The following is a 26193-nucleotide window of genomic DNA, read 5'->3' as shown; positions in this document are numbered from 1 at the left end:
CAACAGAATATTTAGGCTTCTTTCTTTCCAGTGAAGTCAATAAGAGTTAGGACCAAATACTTTTACTGAGCCCAGCCTTAATGGCCTGTTAAAGCTGAGGGCTTGATGCATGTATCTAACAGAAGTCTATCCCTCTTAGGCACATCATGAAGTCAGTACATTTAAACATAGGCTTGAAGTTAAATCCATTTATTGTTGTGGTAACAAGCGTGCATGCTAACCACCTCCCTCTCCCTATAAATTCATGGTGCGTTAATTTGTCAGCTGCAATACGTGAGCACACTTATTAGGTGGACCTAGTACTTCATTCATCACTGCTGACCGTCAGTAGTCAAAGCTTTGAGGGTCCGTGCACTCTAGCTCTGGGGTTGTTGATTCCAGGTTACCTTTCTGGAATATTTAATGTATGTTGCAAATGCCAGTGCAGTAAAGTGAGAAACTAGGAAATAAAATGTTAAACAAAAATAATTGGAAAAAAAAATTGGGGGGGGGAAAAAAGCAACATCCACATCTGGTGCCTAGTAGGATTTTCTTTGGAACAGCCTCAGAAAAAAGCCATGGTTCCATTGAAATTGCAATCCATTGATTTGTGCTAGTTTCTTTGTTAGAAACATCGTGGATGTCTAGGATAAAACAGGGGCTTAGAATCACAGATTGTGTCTTAGCTCTGTCTCTCTGCATGATTGCATTTGTGCTTCCTGAGGCCAGAAAATTAGGAGCTTGGTTTTAAGCAACAACCTCAGTAGGCAATAGCAGGAGACATGTATTCTGGAGGATGAGTCATGTTCTCTGTGGGATGAATATCTCTGGAGTGGTCATGTCTGTTCACTGACTGTTAAAGGAATGTATGCACCTAGTTTATACTAACCTCTTTATATCAGATGTGATCATCCCGGGGGTTGAGTGCCTTTATTAGAGGAGTGACCTGTTCTAGAGGATAGCGCATATCTGAATGTTTGGGGGGTAGACTTAAGGAAAAATAGCCTATGCTGTTTATTGGATCAGAATTTGCCATCCCTCCACCCTTCCACACAGGAGTACCTGTAGTCCAGGAGGTGGGTCAGGTTTCTCTCCCCTGACGAGACGGTTCCCCCGGTCACAGCTTGGCTTTTTGCATGTACCAGCCCAGAAATCCTAGCAACTACTAACTGCGCAGCAGAACACTGCAAAGTTAAGGGTCTGAACTGAAGCTCATGTCAGAAGCTTCCTTTAGGGGAAAAATGACCATGACTGTGAAAACTTTCCCGGTTTCATGTAAAAATTCTCTTTTCGGTCTTTAGAAGACAAGTTGTTTTCTTTGGTCCGAATTGACGGCCCTTATTCAATAACTGTGTCAAACCCAGCTCATTGAAATATTCCGTGCTTCAGTGTTTCCATGAACATTTGTACTATCTTCCAAATTTTGATTAAAAAAAAAAAGGAATCAAACCAGACATTTCAAGTCTTCAGTGCTCCTTTTGTAACCATCTATAAGACTGGGAGAAAGATTTCAAAATGTCAGTGGAAATTCTGCTAAATGTTTTAGCAGGCATATTTTCCTTCTTGTTTATTATTCATCTCGGATAAAATGGCTGTTTCCATCTATGCAAAGTTGTAGTTTTATAAAACCATAGATTTTGCACAGAATGATAGCTAAATTACAGCAGATAACGATGAAATAAAGATAAAAGCAGAGTTCAGGTCACTTTGGATGATTTTAATAGGATTTACTTTGTGCTTTGTCCTTGTCTGACTTGCTGAGGTTTCCTCAAAGCCTGGTTCACAGGCAATGACAGCACAGTCAAAGCAGATGAAGATAGAATTTGCAATTCCTGATTAAGGGTCCCAGTTTGATGCCTAGTGGCAATGGCTGAGCCCAGAAAACTCAGTTCACATTTGTCTGGAATATTTCAATGTTTATTCTAAAGCAAACAAAAAAGAGAGATTAAACCAAACGTCAACTTTTGGGGGGGGCTGTCTTTGATATCAGAAGCGGGCCGATTCCTGCAGACTTGCCTGGCAACACTGGCCTTAATGTGAGACATTACCTGAGTGAGAAACGTAAGATCTGGCAATTCAAATCCTTCCAAGTCTTCAGGACTGTTTCACTGCTGTGAGACACAGAATAGCAGCTGGCTTTATCAGGTGCCTCACAGAGAACTAGATGCGTTAGGGTAATGCAAACTGATATTTGCAGAAGAAAAATGTACAAATGAATGCTGTTAAAAAGCTAGTTAAAAGGCATTTTAACTTTTTTTTTTTGCAAATTGCATTTAGAGTATTCTTAATGAAAAAAATACATATGTGAACATAGGGGCAAAAGATGCAGACAGCAATTAGATCTAAAAAGAATTGTTCCTCTTTATTCTTTGATTTCATGGCAGTTCAGAAAGTCAGGACCATGTTTTCTGAAGTGTTTAACATCAGCAAATTCCGTTCTATACATGATGGATGTGACTTTATGCTGTGTCTCTAAAGGAACAGCACCAAACACACAACCCTGTCTTCTTGAACTAGCTTGTATTTTGTTTTGAGGTCTGATTTCCATTCCCAGAGATGTTTTAGGTGAATTCTTCTCCAGTGTGGACTGCCTCTCTTTTGTTTCCAAGTCTCAAAATCAGGTTGGCTTGAACTAAGGTCTCAGTAATTCCTTCTACACCAAAAGAGGGTTTGGAAAACACTCTTAAGCTGATTCTTTATCCATTATTCTTGACATTATGGTATGATGGGAAGTCATCTGGTCATTGAATTAGTGACGTAAGCAGTCACCCTGTTTCCCAACACTGCAGGTCAGTCTGCTCTTGAATGAATCCTTAATATGGCATTGTGATCTTGAGGTTTTGGTAGGATTTTTTAAAATGTCGGGCTCTTGTATCAAGAACATCTCAAATGGGCTTAAGTCTGGACTAGCTGCCTGCTTGCTTATCTCAGAATATGGTGATGTTGTGGGGGAGCGGTATAGAGAAGCTGGCATGTGTCAGGAAGCCAAGAACATATGTTTCAGATTAATTTAAGGAAGCAGGAAAAAAAATGCACATTCAGTTTTGGTTGCTATGTTGAGCTGGTTTGTGCGGTAGTTTGAATTGTAAATCGTTATCAGAGAATTGCAAATGCCTTTTCAAGCAGGGGAAGTATCCCAGTTAGAAAAGAAGGGGATCTTCCAGAGGTGGTGGCTTCTGATGTGGGGAAACAAATACTTAATATTGCTGTGGTGGTGGGTATGTTCTAAACTTCCTGAAAAGCTCGTGGCAGAACTACCCTGACTCACCACTGCTAAAAACCTGAGGAAAGCAGGGTGACCTGAGTCTTGGACCCATTGAGCTCCTCCTTGAAGTTTTCAGTTTGGAGCAGCCTTTAGTTCTGACATTACTTTCTAGTTTATGTGAAAGGGGAAAATAGTTACAAAGGAAGGAGAATGCTTGAAACTTCTTGAAACTGCTTGAATGCAGTGAAACATCATGTTGTTCTACGTTCTTTTTTTTACTGGAAATATTTTTCAGTCTTTATAATACTCTGAGGAATATGGAGATAGTAATTTTGCTTCAAGGTGAAATAAGTGTTTTACATAATTGTGAGGTTGGCCTGAAAATCAAAACAAAACCTACAGCTCTCTAGGAAAGGAACTAGACATCTCAGCCACTCCTGCAATAGGTGAGGGGGGGGGAAGATGCCACATCTATCTGTATGAGGAGGGAGGAAAACTGTGGTTTGGCTGAAAAATAAATGGAATATGGCAACGGTCCTTGGAGCGTGTGCATATGCCTGCAGGCAGGATGTACTGGTCCGGTGCTCTGGAAAGGGGAGTGTCAGGTTAATGGTGCTCACACAGTCTGTGTTTCTTTTCCAGTCGGATGGGACTATCTTGGCTATTGCCTTGCTGATCCTCTTCCTCCTGCTGGCACTGGCTCTTCTCTGGTGGTTCTGGCCTCTTTGCTGCACAGTGGTAAGTCCTTCCCACCCTGGTCTACCTGCAACGTTGCTGATTGCAACGTGCCATTTCTGCGTAAATAAGCTGCCAACAGAGTTACATACAGAATAGGGAAGCCAATTTGCTGACGGGCTGCAACAAATCCTAAACCCTGGAGACGGAGTAGCCTTCCACCTCTCTGAGTGGTCTCTACTGCACTTCAGCAAGTGTTTGTGTTGCTGTTGCATGCAGAGTTCTCCCCTATTTTTCTTGTATTTTGATTAAAGTAAAATGGAGGGCAGAAATCATTAACACAACAGCAATTCAGCCTTCCCTGGGTGTGACCAGTGAATGGGAGGCAAAGCTTTTAGTACGAAAGAACATTGCACTGCTGACACTGTTTCATGCTCCTTCATCTCCCTGGCCTTTGAAATGGAAATGTTGCTAACACACAAGACCTTGTCGGGAGCCTTTCAGTCTTATTTGTTGGTCACAAAATGGAAATGGTGTGCTGAAATGTTAGTTTCTATGAATTTTTAGAAAGGAATAGCTTTTCTGAGCTTTCTAATCCCCTCTATCAGCCTCCCAGTGCTGGAGGACTCCTGTAAAGGGTAGATAATGCTGAGCCCAAACTGAAGTCCATGTTCTGCCTCTTGTACAAGGAGAAGACATTTTTAAGTCTCCAAATTTTTGCAAAATTAAGTTACTTTTTTCAGGTTCACCATGTCTGAAAGCACTTTGAAACTGCCATTTGGATATTTCACTTGAAGCATGACTGTTTTTCACCATGAGCGATATCTTTCATCCATGCTGTTTCACAAAAAGTTCTGCACAGTTAAAAAGCACAATTACAGAGCTAGTAATTAAAAAAGGCAGACAAAAATCAGGTGAAAATATTCAGAAAGAAGCGGTCAAGGAAGACAATGTGGAAATCAGGGGCCTTGAATTAAGAGATGAGCTTTGCTCTCACACTTGATCAAGCTGTATGACTGCAAAGATGTGCCATGCTGCTGTACATCTTTCCTGAGCATCCACTCGGGCTGCCTTTTCCTATGGAGATCAGGACAAGGACTGATTATTGTGGAACGTATAATACAGCAAAGCTCTGCTCTTGCTTTGGATCTTGTTTATGCTGCAAATATAGAACAAGGATTAGGGATGTACAGATGTCAGCGGAATTGGAGACTGGTTTTGGTGTGAGGCTGCGTGTAATGTTTCTGATGCTGCTTTTAAGACTGTCCAAACTGGCTGAGGTTCCTGGGTCACTATCATTCCTCCTGGTTTTAAGTCAGTTGTACAGTGTTGTAGGTTTACACCATGTTGTACCAAACCTACGGTCTGGTACTGAGAGCTGTGGAGCCACCAAAACTGCAAGAGCTGGTCATATCTGAGGATGAGTCTTTGCAGCGACATGTATTTCTCTATCCAGAGCAAGGATGGAAATCTCACAAGAAATATCTGAGTCTTCTGTTTCTGGCTGGAAATGCTAGGGGTAGAATGCTTCTTTTTGCAGTAGTTTGGCCTGAGATGTCCTGAGATGAACACCAGAAGGGAAAAAATATTTATTTGAACACTTCAGAACAACAAAAATATCAGTTCTAAAAATGGATAAAGGATCAGCAGTGTGGTAGGTTGCTGAGAATTACTTATCTAAACTAGATGGCACATTCCCAGAGAAGTCTGGCCATCTTCTTTGTGGGTACAACTGCAGGGAAGTTGATGAATGTGCACCCTGCATGGAAGTTGATGCCGGGATTTGGTTGAGAATTGAGGTGGAACAGAGGAAAGGCCCTAAGAGATGCTGCCATTTTAAGGTTCTGTTACAGGAGAGCGATGAAGCTGGTGTGAAAAAGGCATAAATAAAAAGAGGCAGGGTGTGGAGTAAAGAAAGTATGGAGCGATGCGTCAAGAAAGGTGGTGTGGGACTGCTCCACTGGAACAATAAGAGGTTAATGGTCATATAATAGCATTGCTTCAAGTGTGAAAAATACAATCCAGATAAGCAAAGCGGGTGCAGCAGAGATGGAGGAGTCTGTTATCCACATGAAAGAGTGTAAGCTTAATATTTTCCAGATTTAGGTTCTGTGTTTAAAAAACTTGTTGTAGATAAAAGCTTTTCCTCACCTCTCTCCTCCTTTACCTCCCACATTCCCTCTTACATAGCTCTCCAACTGGGAACTAGCACACTGATATTTTCCAAATGTATGTTAAACACATCCCTTGACTTGCTGGAAAGATTTTAATTCAGGATCCTGTACTAAATCTCTTCATCTCTCAGGGATGACAGTCTAGTATGTCTGGAAATAGACCAGCAGCTAAGGTACCTCGTTGTGTGTTGCTTACCCAAAGATTTTGGAAAATTGAAGACAAGTCTGTGGAGGGGTACCCAGCCTACTTGGTGTAGGGTGGGGAAACGGAGACCAGAGGAACACTGCTTATTTACTAGTTTGGTAACGGCGTATCAAGGAATGCAGTGTTGTCAGAAGAGAGTGAATTAAGGGCAGAGGAACTGGCTTGCACAACAGACCAGAAAGGCAGGCAAGCAATAACCTCTAATAATCCAACCGCAGGCCCAGAGACACTGCTGTGGATTCAAGCCCAGGGACATTTCAGAGATAATTGTGTAAGTGTCCAGGGGAAAAAAAAAACAAACTTTTTTTTTCTTACCAAGAATAAATTTGGTTGAGTGACAAGCACATTTCTAAACCCTGAAATTCCTCCTGGCATGCTTTTTGATTAAATAGGAATCATTATTATCCAGCAGTTCTCCAGGAAAGACACCAAGCCAGCTTCATCCCAGGAGTAATGCGCTGAAGTCAATAGACTTGCCCCAGGGATTTATCTGGAACCCAGTATCTCCTTGGCATGCACCCATCAAGAAATGCTGTTTCCAAGTGTATCCAAGTTTATTGGTCTCAGAACTACTCTGGGATGAAGTCTGGAATTTACCGCTCCGTTTACGGTAGAGGTAATAGTTGCTCAGTGGATCAGAACAATAATTAGGCTTTTGCTGTGCCAAGTACCAGCACAGGCAAAATATCCCTTGACATCAGTGGGGCGATATAAAAGCATTGGAGCCAGGTGCTAACCTTTGAAGAGGTTTCAAGGATATTTGTTCAACAACTACAGAAAAGAGAAAAATTCCGCTAAGCTGCCGTACCCAGCAGTGTGCACATGAGAAGAACAATGGAAAACACAAGAGCATCTGTAGCAGGACGACCCCCCTTTGCCCGAGCAGAGCCTCTTTGCAAAACAGCAGGGGCCAGATCCTTGCCCCACTGATAGCAGTGGGCGCTTTGCTGTTGTCTCCCGTTTCCCTCCCACTTTCCTGAACACAGGTAAAGCGAAGGAGTAAGGGAGCTCTGAAGAGAACTGTGTGTGCAAGGGGCTACTTATCTGCCCAAGGGCAAAATTCGCCTCCAGGGAGGAGGCCAGTGAAAGGCTCAGGTTTAATATAGGTGTAAGCCAAATAGATAGTAAGCCTCCAAAATAGTCTTAAAGAGGCTTGCAGGCACTCTGTTAAATTGGCTTTGAAATGGGGTTGGTTAGAGTGTTTTGGATGTATAGTGAAGCCATAATTAATACAAAAGTTGGAAGGCCTGTTTATGCTGGGACAATTTCCCTGTGCCAGTACGCTGCAGTGCACAGAGCAGGAGTCATGCATAGATGCTTAAACTGGCCAACCGACAGAGTAAAATGAGTTGTGTTTGGGGCACGCTTTGCACCTGAGCAGAGTCTGCATGAAAGCTTAGCCCTGGCACAACTGAAGTAGTCGCTACAGTCGGTCAGTTCTGAGCCTCCGGCTGAATCTTAGCTGGGGCAGGCCAGGGGATAAAACACAGGGAATGTGAGTGGAAACATCTCCCTGGTGCAGCTGGGACTCTGAGCTGAAGCATTTCCTCACATACTCGTATATCACAACTCCCCACAGCTTTATGAGGTAAACATGAGTCTTTGCCTCCCTTACACATCCATACCATGGCTTCCATGCCAGGGCATGAGAAGCTGGTCTGTAGTAATTGTCCGTTCCCAATATATGCATCATCTCACTCATTTTTCTATTGCAGCTTCTTTAAATACGGGGGTGTGGCTGGCATATAAATGAGGTGTTGGTATTTAAGCATCTAGACGCCAGTCTTAGCTTTACGCCGCTTTCTGGAAGGAAGCATGGAAGAACCCAGCAATTTGTTTGGCTCTCAGTGTGTACTGCAGCTGACCGAAAGTTTTGGAAACGAAAAGCTGGATGGAGAAAATACAGTAAATGTATATTAAAAACACATGAAAATCATAACTAAACTGGAGGAAGAGGAGGGGAGGAAACGTATCGATGCTACAGTAACCCTGAAGAGTCATAAAATTGCATGGTGCACATCAGCTTGATGGAGATTAGTAACAAAGGTCCACGTATTCTGACTCCCGCTTGCTCCCATGGGCACGAGGCACAGTTTTTCCATACCTAAGGTGATTTAGGGAGAAGGAAATATGGGGTCATGAATCATCCACAGTATTAGTGAGACAAGTGGAGAGAGGGACATGAATGTGGAGAGAGAAGTTGCCTGTGGACTCTGCAGTCCCTTCCCCGGGTTAGCAGCTGAGCTATTGAGCCAAACACTCGCCTACTGTAACGTGGTGCAGTTCCGCCGAAGTTAGTGGAGTTAACCTGGTATGCAGCATCCAAGCTCCGAGTCCACGCGCGCTGCCACTGATTGAGTGCCCTCATTTATACCAGTCAATCCAGAGTAATTGGAGGCAACACTGTTACTGTAGATTCAAACTAGCATAAATAACAACAGAACTTGACTTTGTTTAAAGAAAACACAGCCCTTCAGCTAAGGGATGTACAGCAGCTGCTGTGCACAAAGGGCAGTAGGAGGATAAAGTCTTATTAATCATCCAGAGTATTTGCAGCAGTTCTCCACCCCTCTCAGCCACCCTGTCAGTCAAGTCAGGATAGTTTAGATACAGATATAATGCTCTGTACCTGGCTGCCTTTAAACAAGTTAGCAAGGATCCTGAAAGTAGATTTTGACATGTGCGACTATCTGTACTGAATGTTGTTTGTGCATGTCAGCTTGAAATCTTAGGTCTGAAGCAGCCTTGTCTCTCCTTCTTGGTAGTTTTGTTACATAGAAATTGATTCCTGTGTCTGCTTCTATGTCAACAAGAGACGTTAGTTGAAAAGTATGAGCTAGCTTTCATGTTGGACTTCATTTACCCCTTACTAGTAGGTTTAGGAAGAAGGATGTATTGTACTGCAGATAAAGAATAGGGATAGGCTCCTGCTTGTACTAGAAACTGTGAACTGTAGACCAAATTTCCAAGGAATTAATGGGTGCTTAAACACACAGAAGATAGGAAACAAATAAAAAGGAAATGTTTTGTTACCCAACTCATAAATAAACCATGAAACTTTCAGCCACAGGACTTAGAGGAGGTCAAAACTATAAATATAAATAAGTCTAAAAATGGATGGGTCAGATTCACAGAGAGTAGATCCATTAGTTTCTAGGAATGAGAAGGGTTGGCTTTGGTTTTGGTCACAGAGCTGCTAATTCCCAAAGGGTGAGAGAAGATCCCCCTGTACTTGTCCGGTTCTTATACTTACTCCCTTAGCACCAGCCACTGTCAGTGAAAGATGCTGACCTTACGGATTTTGGTCTATTCAGATACGGTAGTTTTTATGGCTCCAGATTTGTGCTTTCTAATGCACTAAGGCAAAATTACAGCGTGTTTCCCTGATGCTTTTTCCTGCTTACCTGTAAGCATCTTTAACTTCTGTTTTTTCACTAGTGTGTCAAAGTAAATGCTATAAAAAATCCTGCTTATTACGTAGTGAAAATACATGTTACATAATTTCCAAAAGAGTGGATGTAAATTAGGACAAATTCTAGATCAGCTGCATCCTCCCTTCCCAAGATTTAGTTCCAGTTAGAGGCAGAGTTCTTTATATCTAATTTTGCACTGTTTTTGTGCATGGCCCTCATTTTAACTGATGTTCTGTTCCGTCTTAAAGCAGATACATTTCACTGACAAGGAACACGTTGCCCCTATTTATCATATAAAACTCCAGGGAAAATTTCTGAGTATGTGTTTGCTGGACACTGCAAACTGGTGGAGTTTTCTACTCTCCCAAGATGGAAAACATTCTAGACACATTCCTGGAGTATACAAAATTTGGATTCAACATGTACTCTCTTTGCTTATGCCTGAATGGCTACAGAAATTGCAGGGCAGCAGAAAACCAGTCCTCTCCAGCACTTTTAAGCTTCCAGGAGGTGGCTAATAGTATTGCTCTGCTTTTACACTGGGTCATTCAGGAGAAACAGCTGCTCCTCTGTGCATGTGTGACATCAAGGCGTGTCAGCTAACAGGGACCTGTGTCAGTTGCATGCATGTTGAGGTCTTTGATGAAGGGTGATAGAACCGCTCCATCCCACAGTCCTTTACTACTTAAAAACAAGTGGCCGTATTGTAAGCTTTTTTTATAGCACAACAACGATGCAGAAACCCTTCAGTATCCCTCACCTAGCAAGCAAATGTGGTCGATGAATGATCATAATTTCCTTCTTGCAAACATAGGGGCAGGAGATACAGTCGCAGCAGCAATAACAAAAACGGCTTGGGGTTATCAAAACAATTGCAGCACACACGAACAAACATTTTGGCTTTGCCAAGCTAAACTAAGCTAAGCATTTTGCTTGGCCAAGCGTGCTCCCAGCTGATTGCATTCAGCAGGTCCATGTGTCATCTGGTGAGGCAGAGGGAAGGCAAGAGCCGCAGCCCAGAACAAAATGTGGTGGACTCAAACCTTCTGTGCCAGTACAGGCTGAATCTTCACTGGGTTCCCTGCCATGGCATTTTCTTTCTTGCACTTGAGTAATTGTTTCTGAAAAATGAGCAGGAGCAAGGCACTGTCTTTTGGCTCTGAGATCTTGTTGTTCCTACTTAGCATTTGTTTTGCTCGCTTGTGTGTGATTGGACAAAAATCCCATTCACTTCACTGCTCTGAGTATGCCAGAATGAGGGTCCCATGTGCAGGCACAGCTGTAAATACAAGGATCCAAAACGGAGAAAGAAAGGATATGTACTGTTTATAGATCAAAAGCCTTTCCAAACCTGGGCGGCAAGACGGAAGATGTGTTTTGTGTATGACTTGAACTTCCAAAGTTCTGACAGGCTCAGAGGCAGAGACAACCAAACTCTCAGCATCTCCAGAACTGTCCAAACTGTGTTGTGAACTTATGGGGTGTTCGGTTGCTGTTAGAAGTAATTAGCACTTAAAAGTGGAAGTAATCACTTTTTCTTCCTCTTGGCATGTAGTAGAGAAAACTTGATCTGTTCATAGAAATTGGGGTTTGTGTGTGTGCGTGCGTGCGTGTGTGTGTTGCAAGAAAGAACACAAATACATGGAAATCACACCCATCTCTTCATTTCCAAGTCTGTAATCTCAAGAGTTTCCAGTGATATTGGCTAAGAAGTTGTGTCTGAATCCTTAACTGGGCCAAGTATGTTGGCCAGATTATCCTGATGTTTCATGCCAATGCAAATCAAGAGAAACTCCACTGAAATCCATGATGTTACACCAGAATAATATCAGAGGAGGGAATAAGGCCGCTTCCAGTAGGGCATGTTTTGATCAGATACCTGAAATTTCTCATCATCTGGTGGGTTTGGATTAGGGATTTTGACTCAAAAGGAGGTCTGCTACAGTGTCGCCCATCACGGTGGCCAGTAACTAAAACATATCTGCAATGTGGCTAGAAAGGTTTTCTGTGTATTTTGGTACTTTGTATGTGCTGTGTGAGTATTTATCATGTCAAGAAACATGCGTAAGAGACTGTTGTCTCCATGTTCTTAAAACAAGGAGCACCACTTTGAGTGAACCATGCTGATAACTCACAATTTCCTCTCCAGAAAGCAGTACTCTGTTTGATGCAGACCACTTTTCACCCACCCAAAGCTGAAGTCTTTCACCAAGGCAGTTAGTTTAACGCTCTGAGCCAAACAAGCTGGATAGCTTTTGGGTACTCAAAACACCCTGAGCATGTGGGACATTAGAAAGTGCTGAGCAATGGAAGGCCAGGCAAATGGACACGAAGATATATAGAGGGTATATGTGTGAAGCTGTGCTAAACGTGCCCGGGACGCTGAACAGGGTTAGATCCTAGAGGGCTTTTCCTCTCTCCGAGATAATTCAATGCCTTATGCTGCCAGGATGGCATCCTGCAGAAGGACTTGCAGGGCCAGCAGAGATGGCAAAAGATCAGTCTGTTGCAACATGTTTTCCAGGATTTTTTCCATGTTTTGCTTTCTATACCATGTGTACTTGTGCTAGTTGGGATGACTGAGTGGATATATCTCTGGTCTTTGTAAGTCTGCCTAGCAATCAAGTCTCATTTGTTTCACCTATTTCCTCTTCTTTCTTATAATTTTCTGGCTTCAGATCAATGCGATAGGAGAATGCACTTAATCAACAGCATTAAGTCTATAGCAACAAATACGCAACTAACATGCAGAGAATTTACAGTGAAACCCCCACAGAACACAGCAATTTGCACTGCAGTGCAAACGCAGTCAGCACATCCCAGTAATGCACAGAGAAAACAGAATATAGTCAGCATGCAACTTGTGCAACAGCAGTGTGCAACTGAAAAAATAAACACATCATGGAAAAATGCTGGAGGAACAAGCAGGATTATTCACTGGCGACAGTGCAGGATGCCACCAAATGAAATGCTGCATGCTCCGTAAATGATACAGCAACATACCATGGTACAGGGCGGTACGCTGCCACCGGAGTTTAACCACAAGACAAGGCAGAGCTGTCTGTGGAAGCCAAGCTGATTTCCATGTCCTGCTTCACAATCTGCTCTGCACTACTGCCAGTGTAGGCTCAGATCGCCCAACAGCCCTGCCCTGGAATAGCTCAGGGGAAGGAAAACTGTACTTTTGGAGGTGAATGCAGGGAAGAAGGAAGAGTGTGTCTTGGAGGGGGGAGTCTTAGTCCCTCTTGAGGCCATGTGGTTTCTGTGCGGGCCCAGTGGTGCACGCCTGGTAGCCAGGAACTTGGCTGATTCCTCAGGGAGACAGCCAGGATCCCCCAGAGCTGAAAGCACAGCCTAGGGATCCCAGGGATAGGCAGGGAGAGGGATGCTGTATCAGACACTCACCAGCTCTGCTTGTCAGCCTGAGCTCCTCTTGGGACGTCACCCCTCCTTCTTCCATAGCGTGGTCAGGGGCTTTACAGCCACGGCCTGGCCCACAGTTCTGCTGCATCAGAATGAGGGTTGTTGGGCACAGGGCAGTGGGTGCACATAGTGCGCTCCTCAAATGTCGTTCCGTGCTTCCCCATATGCTTTGTGCTTCTGTGCGTATAAACAAAAACTTGATTTTGATTCCTAATGCATGCAGGCTCTTTAACAGAGGTTCTCCAAGGACACTGTAGGCCCCCAGGAGCCCTGCTGGCCAGGTACAGGTAGAGACAGAGGTCTACAGCCACCATTGCTCCAAACTGAGATATAAACAAAAGACTGAGCCAGCCCCTGTCTCCTCCCCAGCCAAGGGCACATGCTCTTCATTAATGGCCACATTGCATGACTCGGGGTTTGCAGAAGAAAATAAAAACAGTGAGCTCATCAGAGAAGGAAAAACACGAGTGAGAGGAATTGTTGTAAATATTTATGTCTTCAGGGCCTTTATGTGACTGTCATTTTCTCTTTCTGCGTTTAAACAACCAAGCTGTTATTGTTTTAGACTGTGGTTTTTTTTGAAGGGCAATTTTTAGGCCTACACATCTGCACCCCATGCCTAGGCAGCCTCTACACCTAGGACCCAGTCCTGAGAGGGGCTGGGGATACTCACTATGTCTCCAGAGGCACTCAGCACCCTGATAGCATCTGACTCATTGCCTTCTGTGTAAAGGAGGAACTTCTTCTTCCAGATAGACTTAAATCTCCCGGAGAAAATCCATCCCTGGGGCAGTCATATTGACGTGACTGGCTGGATTCAGTCTTTTGACTGCAATAGCTTTACACCAGGGGTGCATCTGGTGTAGGGGAGAAATGTTTGACGTGCCTGTATGCAACTGCCTTCCCTTTGGAAGGCTTTCTGTTGCTCTTGGAGTGGAGGGCTGTGATAATAGCCAACTGCCTGCTGAGCCTCAAATGCAAACTTTTTGCATGAAATAATAGCCTCACGCCCACATAAACTTAAATTGTTTCTATGGAGAATATCCTGGACCAGTCTAAGACCTCACCCTGACTGCTTTATTAGTTAGAAATGCTGGGAGAGCCTCAAATGCATATGTACGTGTGTGTATATATATATATATCTTTTTTAAAAAGCTTATGAGAGTGGAATATATTAGCCTGACAGTGTGAAAAGTATTTTTCACGACGGCATGAGGTGGCATGGCATTCTGCAATGAAGTATTGGCCTGGGAAACAGGAGGCTGGGGGGTTGTTACTGCTTTACAGTGCTTCCAGGGCATTTCATTTCACCTTGATTTCTCTTTCCAATCTTTGTCTGTTTAGGCTGTAAATTATTTGAGGCAGGAACTATACGCATATGCAGTGTCTGGTAGAATGAGATGCTGATTTTAGCATGGTCATTCAGGTAAAACAGTGATTGCTATCAGTGTTGCTTAGGGCTGGCACTGACTATTGCTCCCACTGGGATTGGGAAGCTGGAGAAACAAGGAGACATTTCTTTGAATTTGCTGTGACCTCACACAGAGCAGGGATCACATAAAGAGCAACATGAGTCCAGAGCTGTAATTAGGAAAGTCTGTACAGCAGGCCTTTGACATGCCTCCTGTTTCCCCCTCGCTCTCAGTGACCCTGATGCCAGTGGCACACACAGGCACCCTGTAATCACGCAGTATCATAGCTAAGTTCAGAGATGCTCAGAGCAGCATATCCCCCTTTGTTTAAGTGACATTTGCATCGTGCTAAAGAACAAAGTATGGATTTACCATTCTGTTTCTCTTCTATCCTTCTAGATCATCAAAGAGCCCCCACCGCCTCCTGCAGAAGACAGCGAGGTAAGTGACACTGACAACCTGATTTCCGCAGTGTTTAGGACGAGGTTTTGTTCAGCTTTCTCACAAGAGGTCGTGTTTCTGCTGCATGGCAGAATATAGACCACAGCAGGAAGTTAAGTGTTTGTGCTCGGCTCTGTGCCCCTAAACCCAATAGCAGTTTAGCTAAACCAGGGACTTTCTATCTGATGTCTGCCATGTGTGCTTCACTCTGGTCCCTTTGCTTTTAGCCAGGCATGAGCTACAGATCTGTCTTTTATTTATTTAAGAGTGATTGTAGATCCATGCATACAGTATCTCCAGGGAGCAGGGAGGGAAGGAGGACAGAGGCAGATGTTTCTTTGGCTTGGTCGGAACAGTACTACAGACTCTGATTCACAGACAGGACAACTCTTAAGCATACGTTTAACTTTGAAGTTAATGGAACCTAAACATATGTTTAACTGCCTTCCTGGTATGGCACGGTAATGATTTTGGTGTTTTAGCCTACATAATCACTCTTGACAGCTGAGTGCTAACTCACAACACTGATCTCTGGACTTCACTGCTATGAGCAAAGGCAGAGCACAGCAGCCCTCAATCTTTGCAATTGGGTCTGAAGACAGCAGCCCAGATTCTGAACAGATGTAAAGCCTGATATAACCATCTGAACAGGGGAAGAGTTGCACTGGCAGAGAAAGTTTTAATGGAGGGAAACAAGAAAGCAACATTAAAACCTTCAACTTAATTCTGCTCATTCTTTCTAGATGCATCCAGCAACTAACTGGTTTAAAGCTGTCACTGTTACTTGATGAGTAGATTCTCCCTAGAAATATGCCCAATTTTTTATCTACCCCTTTTTATAACCTCCTGCTTTCAGCACACAGAGAATCTCTTCTTTTGCTTACACCGTTTTGCACATGGGATTTCATTGAAAAGTCACTGGGCTGCGTCCAGAGCACATTGAAGTCAATGGGAGTTTTTCCATTGACTTCACTGGGGTTTGGATGAGTTCCTCCTAACTATGTAAGTGAGAGAAGACTTAGATCCATGCTCGGAGTGATGTGGTTGGTTAGTTCCCTTTGCTTTTTGCCTCTGGAGAGAAATTCATTGCCTGCTCCAGCTTGCAAGTGAAAGTTTGCTGAACGGAACCTCTCCCTGCTCTCCATAAAATCTGGCTCAGTGGGTGTGCTCTGTGCCAAGGCAGAGGCCATTAAAGCTCAGTGCTCTGCAGTGTTACCAAGGTGGAATCCAACCTAGCTTCTGCCTGCACTGAGCACAATGAAATAGTTCAGGGCAGCTGGAGCTGAGGCCGGTACTGGAACATCCATCTTGGTGGCACTTGTCCCCTTTAAAACAGACCTGAGGCAAAACCCCAAATCCGAAAATTCCTGCACCCCAGGAAGATTTGCATTTGGATCCATGCACTGCTGAAGGCACCCATCGCTCTGAATGACATATCAACCTACACCTCTATATGCAGGCGTCTGACCATTTTCCTAAGTAGCCATTTCTGTTGTTTGGGCTGTAAATAAATCCACTGGTTTTGTCAGCTTGTATCCTCTGAATGCAAAGGAAAATATTAACCTAAAATTGCACATGCTCTGTTCTGCATCACACATGCCTCCGAGCCAAGGGATTCAATTGCTGAAATTAATTAAAATGCATCATTCTGGAATGCTGGCTCTGTGGCAAAAGAATGGAAGGGGAAATTACATCTCTGCTCAGGGGGAAGGCATGCTTCACATACAAGGGAGGCCTTTTCTTAAACCAGTAAGTGCTGCAAAAGCAGACCATTTGCTGCAGAATAGACCGGTTACAGCAGACCAGTTGCAGCAGACCAGTTGTATTTGCCTCAGGTTCAGTTTGGTTAAACTGGTGTAATAGTTTCTCTGGACATGTTACAGTTTCTCTGAGCCCTGATTCTGATGGCGAGGAAGAGTCCGTGGAGCTCTTTGGAAGGAATGGTCCGCTATTCATCTGTCTGTTTCAGACCTTTTCTTGAGTGATATGTTTGCCACTGGTCTTTTATTTTAAACTGTCCTGGTCTTGTACTCTGGAGAACGTAGGGCAAATCCTCTTTGTATAGAAGCAGCGTGTCAGTCTGCTTGCTGTTTGGGCACTGCACAGTGCCTGAAAAATTGCATTAATCTTGGATCTGTAGCTTACCTGCTTCCCCACTAATACAAGGCAAGGTCTACGTAATACTTGGGCTAATACTCTTACTGTTTCAGGACCCTGGGTTGGATGGCTTTGGTTACAACAATGTGCCGACATTGTAAGGACTAGTCTGATAGTAGATACACATAATTTGACATGTACTTTCCACCAGAGCCTGTCCTCTAAGCTCAGCTGCTAAGTACTCAGTTACCCTAGAACCACCCTATAGAATTAAAAGCCAAAAGGGCCTTAAAAATGCAGTTTGTACTATTTTAGAAACCATGAAGCATCAGAGCAGTGTACTGACAGCTACTGTAGATAGGAAGTCACTCCAAAGTTCTTCAGATCCAACTAACATAAATTCTTTAAAATTCAGAAGTGCGCAGCTTCTCTCTGGTTCAAAAATGAATAGGACTTGAGGCTGTAACTTGCACTTTGCATTTTTTCCCAGACAAAAGAGCTTCTCACTAGTGGAAAAAATGGCAGAAGCTCTAAAAAGATGCATTTCATTGGTCCCATTTACTATTATAGAGTCTGATCCAGAGAATGGGACTGGCAGTAATATGATGCTTTCACAGAGGATTGGATATTCCACATTTTCTACTTTGCTAAAAGCAAATAGAAAATGGACTGGATTTTCTGCAATCCCTTTTTTTACGTGTTGTAGTTAGCTTTCCCCACTGCTGAAAACCTAGTAACTGTTCGACTCCAGTATGAAAGAGTGCTAATCCCTTAAGCAGCAGCATTACAGTTACAGTAAGATTTTTTTCTTCTCTCAAAAATCTTGGCAAAAATAAGACGAGAGGAATTCTTGCATCAGCAGAATTAGGAGCTGAGGCCCATATATCTTTGCGTTGCAAGGAGAATGCGTTATACTGTAACAATGAAGGGAAAGCAGCACTGCTGCCAGGAACTCGCCAAAGGTTTTATTGAACTCTACTTTAAAGGCCTTTTGAGACGTACTGGAGACACACTCGCTGTTGGTGAAGGAAATCGTTATTGGCCAGAAACTTCCAATTAATTCAGTCAGAAATCGCGAATATTGTCAACTTACTGCTATGCTCCTTAGACGACACAGAACACTGGAGGAGGTTAAGCCTGGATGAAGGACAGATGGTTTTACTTACAGCCAGGAAAGATCAAGTTAATGCCAATCGGAAGAGGTGAATGCCTTGAGGAGCCAGCGAGCACCTTTCTGGCCTGTGATTGACTCATTGATGGTGGAGCAAAACCACATTCTTCTACCTCCAGTGCACAGGAAGGCTCTTTCTAGCCCTGCTGGAGGAAGACACAGCTGTTTTGATTCACGTGTCCATCACCTTCAGGCTGAGCTTATTGGAACAACTCTTATTCAGCTCAGACCAGGAGTTTACCAAAAGGCTGAAGCTGGTTCTCAACCCTTCTTCTACATCAAAAAAAAGACACTTTGGAGGGCTCTTTGCAGCTTGCAGCTATTCCTATCCACTACCTGACCCATGCCAAAGATCTGCTACGAGTCTGTTCCACAGGCTGTGACTGCAGTCAGAGAGTGTGTAAACCGGAGCACTCCAGAACATCCCCCCTGTCTTCTCATTGCTTCCCTGCTCCATAAGCAGAGACCAAGGCAATGTTAAAATATACTGCTGTAGCTTCATTTTCTGTCATTGCAGCCCTTTCTCCTGCAAAAGGGATTCAGGGACACAAAGTGCCCTGCAGCCTGGCAAAACCAGGCAGGAAACCTACCAGATGACCAGAGCATGCCCTCTTTCCTCATCGTTCAGACCTGCTTTTTCCATGCTGCTCTATCACCCGAGCTCCGCAGTCACCCCTAACATGGCACCAAGGCCAAGCCACCAACCAGCCTGTAATTAGATAATCCTCATGTCTGTTGTCATGTTACCCACAGACACCAAAGCAAGCACACACAAGAAAGTCCTGGAGAGAAAGGACCATTCAGCAACACAGTCATGAGGTGCTGATGGTGATTATCACTGTTATAGGAAGCCAGCATGAAAAGGTGGAATTTAACTCGCTACATGGCAGCTATTAATAAGCCAGAAGATGAAACCTTTTGTTCAGCTTGAACCAGTTCGATTCTCTTGCAAGCTAATCTTTTTCTCCTAGGCACACAACTGCACATTCATGAAGCCAAAGAATGACTGACAGCGGTTCATCTGCTCTGGGAGCCTCTGGCACCCTCATTTATCAGTGTTTATTAATCTTTTCCAGATCGTTTTCCTCTCTCTTCCTGAAAAGCCTTGCTGGGGGGATAGCAAAATAAACTCTAGAGCAAGGGTCTAATCTGAATTTTTTGTAGACACCAAGGCAGGATATGTATTCTGTTATTCCTGAAATAAAGCCAGGTCACAGTGGTAGGCCAGCACTTTTCCTTCCCCTTTACTCCCCTTTTACCATGAGTTGCAGAAATCTGGGAGGAAGAGAAAAGGAACCTTTCAAGAGACAGGCATTTAAGAGAAAAAGAATTGGGATGTTATTGGGAACAGATGAGGTGTAGGTCTTGCGCCGTGAAGATGCAGACTTAATAGCCAAATTTAGTACAAAATGTCTAGGCAGTCCCAGCACAGCAAACTCCATTAGCGTAGAGGCAGTGAACAGCTGGGTGTTTTTCACCCTCAGAGTTAGAAAGAGAGCACCAAGGTTAATCCCCTTGACCTTGTAAGAAGCACTTATGTGCTACAAGACTCCATGGGGCAGCAACCTCCACTGTAAAATCATAGTTCAGACATGATCATCTCCAGCAGTACAGTCCCTGCAAAGGCAACCTGGGAGCTGGGGGTATAAATCCAGCGACCTGAAGTATTTCGTTCTGCAGCAGGATTTCCTGGGTGACCTTGGACACATTATTTGATTTTTGTGCAGCTTGGTGTTTGAGCCGTAGAGTGGGAACATCTCAACATGCTTTCTCCTTCATCTCCATCAAAACAAGGGGTTCTCTCTTAATTGTGCGCATGCAGCACTTTGCACATGGAGGATGTAATCTCAGGCAGAATCTTTAAGAATCTGTACCATAAATAAACTAGGAGTTTCACAATCAGTGAGACCAGTGAGACCTGGTTTTCTAAGTATTTGTGTCTCAAAGATGAACTTGTACGTGAATTTTCTGGTGCCTTATGAGGCTGAGCTCTTTCTTCAGCCTGTTCCTTAGTAGAGCATGTGTAGAAGGGCCTTCCCTCAGATGTTCTTGTGGTCTGTGAGCGCTTTCTGACATTAGTTTGCAGGCTGAGACCAGTGAGAGGCAAAGAAATGAAAAACACCAAGGGCATCTTCTTGCAGAACTCCTCTGGGATGATTGGAATTATGTAGGTGTAACTTCTTGAAAACCCTTTGCTGAGGACAGCCTAAATTGCCTTGAATGCAAAAGGTTAGCTTTCTAGCATCTGAATGTCTTTGTACCCCACGCTGGGTGATGTGACTGCTGTGTGTGGCTTGTTTCTTTTAACCCAGGCAGGTTTATGCAGCTAGTATTTGAAAGCTTGGCAGAGTCTTGTATGATAAGCAGAACCTGCCAAAGCAGGGAGAAGATGTCTCTTGAGAACTGAGCAAGGTGTCCTCAAGGCATTATGATGCTTCTGCATCTGAGAGGTGGCCATGCAATTTGGAAACAACTCCAGTTTGGGGAAGAAAGGGAATCAGGAGGGAGCCGAGGGCTGTGAGCACATCATATTTCACCTCCAAGTTCCCTCAGCTGTAAAAAGGGGAGATAACATCTCTTACTCAGGGGAATGGCTAGCCAGTGTCTTACAGTGCTTTGTGCAGGCAGAGCACTCCATAAAAGCTAAATTCTGACAAGATTCAGGCAGCGCAGAAGCAACTGTGAAAATAATTATCAGGGCGGAGAGAAGGGTAAGTTGTCCAAACTTTTTCATATCTGGCCAAATTTAGTTTGAATCCTTACCCTGAGTGGTTCAGATGTCCCTAGTGGAGCCTGAATTGTCCTTGTGTTACCCCACAGATGAGGTTCTCTCAGGTCAGGGTCAAAGTATACAGAGCCTGGCATGGACTCTGAGATAAACACGGATCTTTGTTTTCTGAAATCCAGCAGTTATGAATCTGGATCTCTGACTCTGAAATGTAGCTCTGTCCTGCTTCTTATTTTTTAAAAGAAACTCTGGCTCCATCTAAAGCAGATTTTGGGGGTGGAAAGATGCCAAGTTCTGTACAGTCAATTTCCAGCATCCTTAAATGCACTTGAATTTTCTGGTACTGTTTTTTATACTGCTACTGGGTTAAAGCTGAAGTTCTTATGCAGTTCTTCCTCAGGCAAAAACCCCATTGTAGTTAAGCGTAGAATAATATGGCCAAAATGAGCCAGGACATGAGAATTCAGCCCCATGTTCTTGGCTCAGATCTTGCAAATGGGGCAGTGAGCTTGGATGCTGGAGATGTGGATTATATGCCTCTTCCTTCTCCTTTTCCTGCTCTCTCCTCACCCTGACCCCCATGTTTCCAATTCCTTTATTTTAGCTACTCACGTGTGTTGTAAGCATATTTGCCAAGTGTGTAGGACATCACTGGTGTTTTTCTTGCTTGTATTGCAAAACCTCCCGTGCCCTTCAAAACGTATAAACAGACTCATCCTGAAGAAAGCTTGTGACTCCCTTGTTTTTCAAGTGTCCACTGCTGTCTTTTTGTGCGTGTGCTGTTTCTGTTGTTGTTCTGGCAGAGGAACTCCTATCTTAGATTGAAATGACTTGCAGGGCTTTTGAGGGCTTGTGGGGAAGATTTCCTAAACCCTGGCATTTCCTGTTGTGAGAAGTCCAGTCTATGCTAAGCTGAAGAGAAAGAAAGAAAGAGAATTGCTGAAGGAAAATATTTAGATGGCTTTGATTCCAATTTTTTTTAAAGTCCTCATGGAAAACTTCATGCAGAGATATTAAGTTCTTAGGTTGCAGCAAAGAGCCTCAGCAGCTCTAACCAGAGAGAGAAAAAGAGGTCAGCTAAGAAGGAAAAAACCTTGTATTTATGACTCAATTGTTCACTTTTCCTTTAAATCGGGACAAATTTTGCAGCCAAATTCATGAGAGTTTTTGTTTTTGTTTTTTACAAAAATGGTCTTGTTTGACATGAAAAGCATAGTTTGTCTTGGATTTTTTCTTCCTAGTTTTTCAGTTTTCCTACTGGGGAGTTCAATTTCAAAGTATTTTTGGCTTTTCCAGTTTTGGAAAGCTCCTAAGTTTTGGGGTTTGGCCAAATCCCTGTGAAAAATTAAAGAAAGAAAATAAGAGAGAGACCATTTTTCATTTCTCTCCACATTTTTCACAGGAAATACTTCACGTTTCTGATGAACTCTGCTTTTCAGCTTTGCCAGTTCATGGCCTGAACTGTAGAAATTAAAGAGAAAGGAACTGTATAGTTCAGAGTGTATGTGGACTGGGAACAGTGCAACGTTGTTATATAGAATATATTCACTAGAACTTTAGCCAGGCCCGTTTTAAATAAACTCAGGGAGACTTCCTTGATTTAATTAATTGGGCCATATCTGAATGCCGTAATGAAGGCCAGGATCCTGAACATGCTTGACCTTATGTATGGTGATGTCCCACAGGTTTCTACCTGCTCTATGTAAAACACATTCAATTTTGTACAGAATTTAAATCTCATTTTTTACAGAGGGCCAGAATTTAAGTCTGCTTTTTCATGCAGAGCCAGACTTTCTGCAGGTGTAAGCCCAAGAAAGCCACCGAAACCACGTAGCTTTCCATGGGCAGCCTCCCCAGCAGAGGCAGAAGCCTATTATAAGAGCTAATTCTATTCTTGTAACTTTTCCGTTGGACCTTTCTGTCCTAATTACACTTGGCCAACTCATCTCATAAAACTCTTCTCCCTGTTGGGCATTCACACTGGGGTAGTTCCTAATTCACCTTCGCATAAGGGAATTTTTCTAACAACTCAGGAGCAAATTTGACTTTCTTGCTTTCTTGCTTTTCTCTGTATTCTGTCAAATCTGAACTACAATATGATGATTTATCTGGGTCATCGAGGATTCCTCTGGCATGGGGAGCTATGAGTCAGTGAACACCCATCACAACAACAGCTCTTCCCTCCCTAATCACAAGCATAAGGGAAGGGAAAGGATGGCAAAGGGGTAAGTCCCTGCCACCATCACGGATGGCTAGCGTATCAACCAGGCTTGCAGCCAAAAGACCCCAGCTCTTGAGCTACTCTCAATGCTATTTTGGCTGCTGCTTCTATAATTTTGCAACTTGGAAACAATTTTCTTCCCTAATTTAAAGATGATGAAAGACAGAGTCTTCTTTAAAAAGAAAACACGCTTTCTTGCTGGAGTTGGACTGTACCTTTCAAGTGGTGGTGGTGTTTATATCATGCAACATTTTCTTTTCATGAGTGTACATCTTCTGGAAAATAACCAGCAAGAGACCAGAACCTTTACTGCGCTGGCTCTAGCAGGTTCAAAGGACCACATAGACTATGACTGTTTATTCCTTACTACCTCTATTCACGCTCCCTAACAATGCAACCTCCTGTTTTGTAGGAGGAAGATGATGATGGCCTTCCAAAGAAGAAGTGGCCAACAGTAGATGCTTCTTATTATGGTGGTCGAGGAGTTGGCGGCATCAAGCGGATGGAGGTAAATACACACCAGTTCATGTATCAGAAAGACTCATTTGCGAACTGAGCCATGATATCCCCTTGCAATTTACCCAGAAAGCAACTTAGGAGACAGGCACAGATTTCTTTAGGCTCTTTTGTACATCTGAGCCAAAATCTGTTTTATATAGGAATATTTGAGAGCCAAGCGTAGACTCCTTAGGTTTGGGAACTTTTTCTTCCAGTACAGCAGGATCCTGGTCCATGTTAGGGATACTTGGGCAGTGTTGCAGTACAAATTACAAGAAAATATTTTTACAGTTTTTCTGAAAACCTCCTCCAATTGCATATTTCTCATGAATCGCAAAGAAGGAAAAGTCCAAGGTTTGGGCTCCAGTCTAGAAGGAGGCTTCACAGCCTGTGCCCCACTCCTCACCTTGGATCTGGACACTAGGAAAATATGGACCAGGATCCAGTTATAACAGGAATGTAACTCTCTGCAGCAGTTGCTCTTATGATATGCCCTGATGATGTCTTTTCAGGTGCGCTGGGGTGAAAAGGGCTCCACGGAGGAAGGTGCTAAGCTGGAGAAAGCCAAGAATGCCAGAGTCAAGATGCCAGAACAGGAATATGAGTTCCCCGAACCCAGGAATCTTGGGAACAACATGCGCAGGCCCTCCTCTCCTCGGAAGTGGTACTCTCCAATCAAGGTAAGTCCTGTCCAGCTTTGTACTGCATAGGATATTTCCTGGATATCTGTGTTAAGTGGTCTGTTTTCACATCCAAGGCAAAGACGCAGAACTCTCCAGGAACTTGTGATCTCAAGAGGCTGTTAGAGCAGCTGTACCTAAGGAAGTTCCACTGAACATGTGGCCAAGGAGGTGCCGTAGAAAGGAGCCATATGGGGCTCTGGGAATTTTCCATCAGACTAATCAGGTTTTGGGGATGCTTTGCTTTCTTAGACCAGTTGATGTGCACTTGAAGAAAAGGATCCTGGTTTCTGCCAGGGATGTAGCTAGCTTCCGTAAAATGCTCTCTTTCCCACCCTCCTCTTAGAGATTCTAATGCATTTCCAGAGGCAGGCCCTCCAGTGCACACTGCGTGTTCCCTGAGATGTAGGGAATAAAAAGCATCCACTTTTCTCAGAAAAAAGGAAGGAAAGAAGAAAATCACCGCCAAATGCCACCAGTGAGAGTAGCAGATCAAGGACTGCGGTGCAGCAGATGGATGTCTGCCAGCAAGCATGGGTCACAGGGCCAGACCTGCTGCAGGGCAGCATGCTCCCCTCACAAGGAGGGGATACCCTGCAAGAAGTGTTTGGCTGAATTAGAGCTGCCTCAGAAGGGAAAGGTCAAATTCACACTGATAGCAGGTCACATGTGGTACAAAGCAGCACGACAGTCTCCCACAGGAGCTGGGAACCATCTCTGCCGTCTGTCCCAAGGGCATCAGTTTGTCTTCCCTAATGCAGATGGTTGGCAGGGTGCAAAACTGAAACAGACGAGCAAGGAAATTGTTCACCGAAGGAAAATTCTGCACTGCACATGTGAATGCCCCTCCTAGGTTAAGAGAAACAAGCCACACGCAACAGTCGCATCACCCAGTGTGTGGTACAAAGACATTCAGATATTAGAAAGCTAATCTTTTGCATTCAAGGCAATTTAGGCTGTCCTCAGCAAAGGTTTTCAGGAGGTTACGCCTATATAATTATAGCAGCCTCTAATGAAAAAAAACCCACACTTATTTTTCAGTGTTAACCCATCTGGCAAATGCTAAGATCCTTCCCATCTCTTTTCAGTCCAGAGCTATTTGTAGCAGCTCTGTAGTTATCAGTAACAGAAAAGACTGAAAATATACATTTCATATCCAAGTTCAAACCTTGCACATTTGACCGGGCTTGGATCTCATTTGGAACGCTGGCTAGGGTCTTAGAAAGCACACATAGGAATACTGCAGCCGCTAGCATACGCTCTTGGCCCTAGCAAGTCCAAGATCTGCCCCATCCCTTCTCCAGATCAGAAGCGTGTCCGGAGTAAGTCCATGGATGACAGTGGCATTGCACAGGTATTAAACTGGTCTGAATTCAAGAACTGCCCCAAGCGTTTTTCCAGATTGCAGGCTGTTGGTTTTTCTTCAAGAGGTTTCCAAAAGCTGGCACGCAGCTTTCATTAACTCTCAATGGCAGCTATCTGTGTGCCACGGATGCTTCAAATATATCCTCCACAGTGGACAATGACTTAGAAGGAAATCTTAGGAGACTAACTAGAGAAAAATTGCATTTAAGTATGCCTTTGTGCATCTTTGTACATCTTCTACAGGCAATTTGTCTGTGAATAGTCTGCAGAGTGTGTGCGGAATGTATGGAGCTTATAGAACATTAGTTTATAGAACTCTTCTTCAACTTTAAGCTAAGCGGGGAGGTGCCTCACTGCTGGAAGTATAATTTTTATTCTCCTGTTTTCTTCCTCCCCAGCAACAGTCACCCTAGGCAGCCGTATTCTGTTGGCCAAGTCATTGCAATGCAGGTATATTTGGTTGCAGTACAACCAGGTTTGCCTGCATTGTGTCTGGTTACTGATTA

The 26193-nt window shown here is 43.7% G+C and overlaps 1 protein-coding gene across 1 annotated transcript in view; it reads left to right on the top strand.

Moving 5' to 3' along the window:
- Positions 1–26193, top strand: part of ANTXR1 (ANTXR cell adhesion molecule 1) — a 109734-nt gene that overhangs the window by 57234 nt on the left and 26307 nt on the right. Inside the window, exons 13-16 of the mRNA XM_026081700.1 lie at positions 3827–3922; positions 14886–14927; positions 23557–23652; positions 24155–24322. Of these exons, the coding sequence (XP_025937485.1) occupies positions 3827–3922; positions 14886–14927; positions 23557–23652; positions 24155–24322 (402 nt within the window). The remainder of the gene's footprint in view (positions 1–3826; positions 3923–14885; positions 14928–23556; positions 23653–24154; positions 24323–26193) is intronic.

This window comes from Apteryx rowi, unplaced genomic scaffold (assembly GCF_003343035.1).
Source record: "Apteryx rowi isolate R43461 unplaced genomic scaffold, aptRow1 scaffold_56, whole genome shotgun sequence".
Classification (NCBI taxonomy): domain Eukaryota; kingdom Metazoa; phylum Chordata; class Aves; order Apterygiformes; family Apterygidae; genus Apteryx; species Apteryx rowi.
This window is presented reverse-complemented; position numbering and strand designations above follow the sequence as displayed.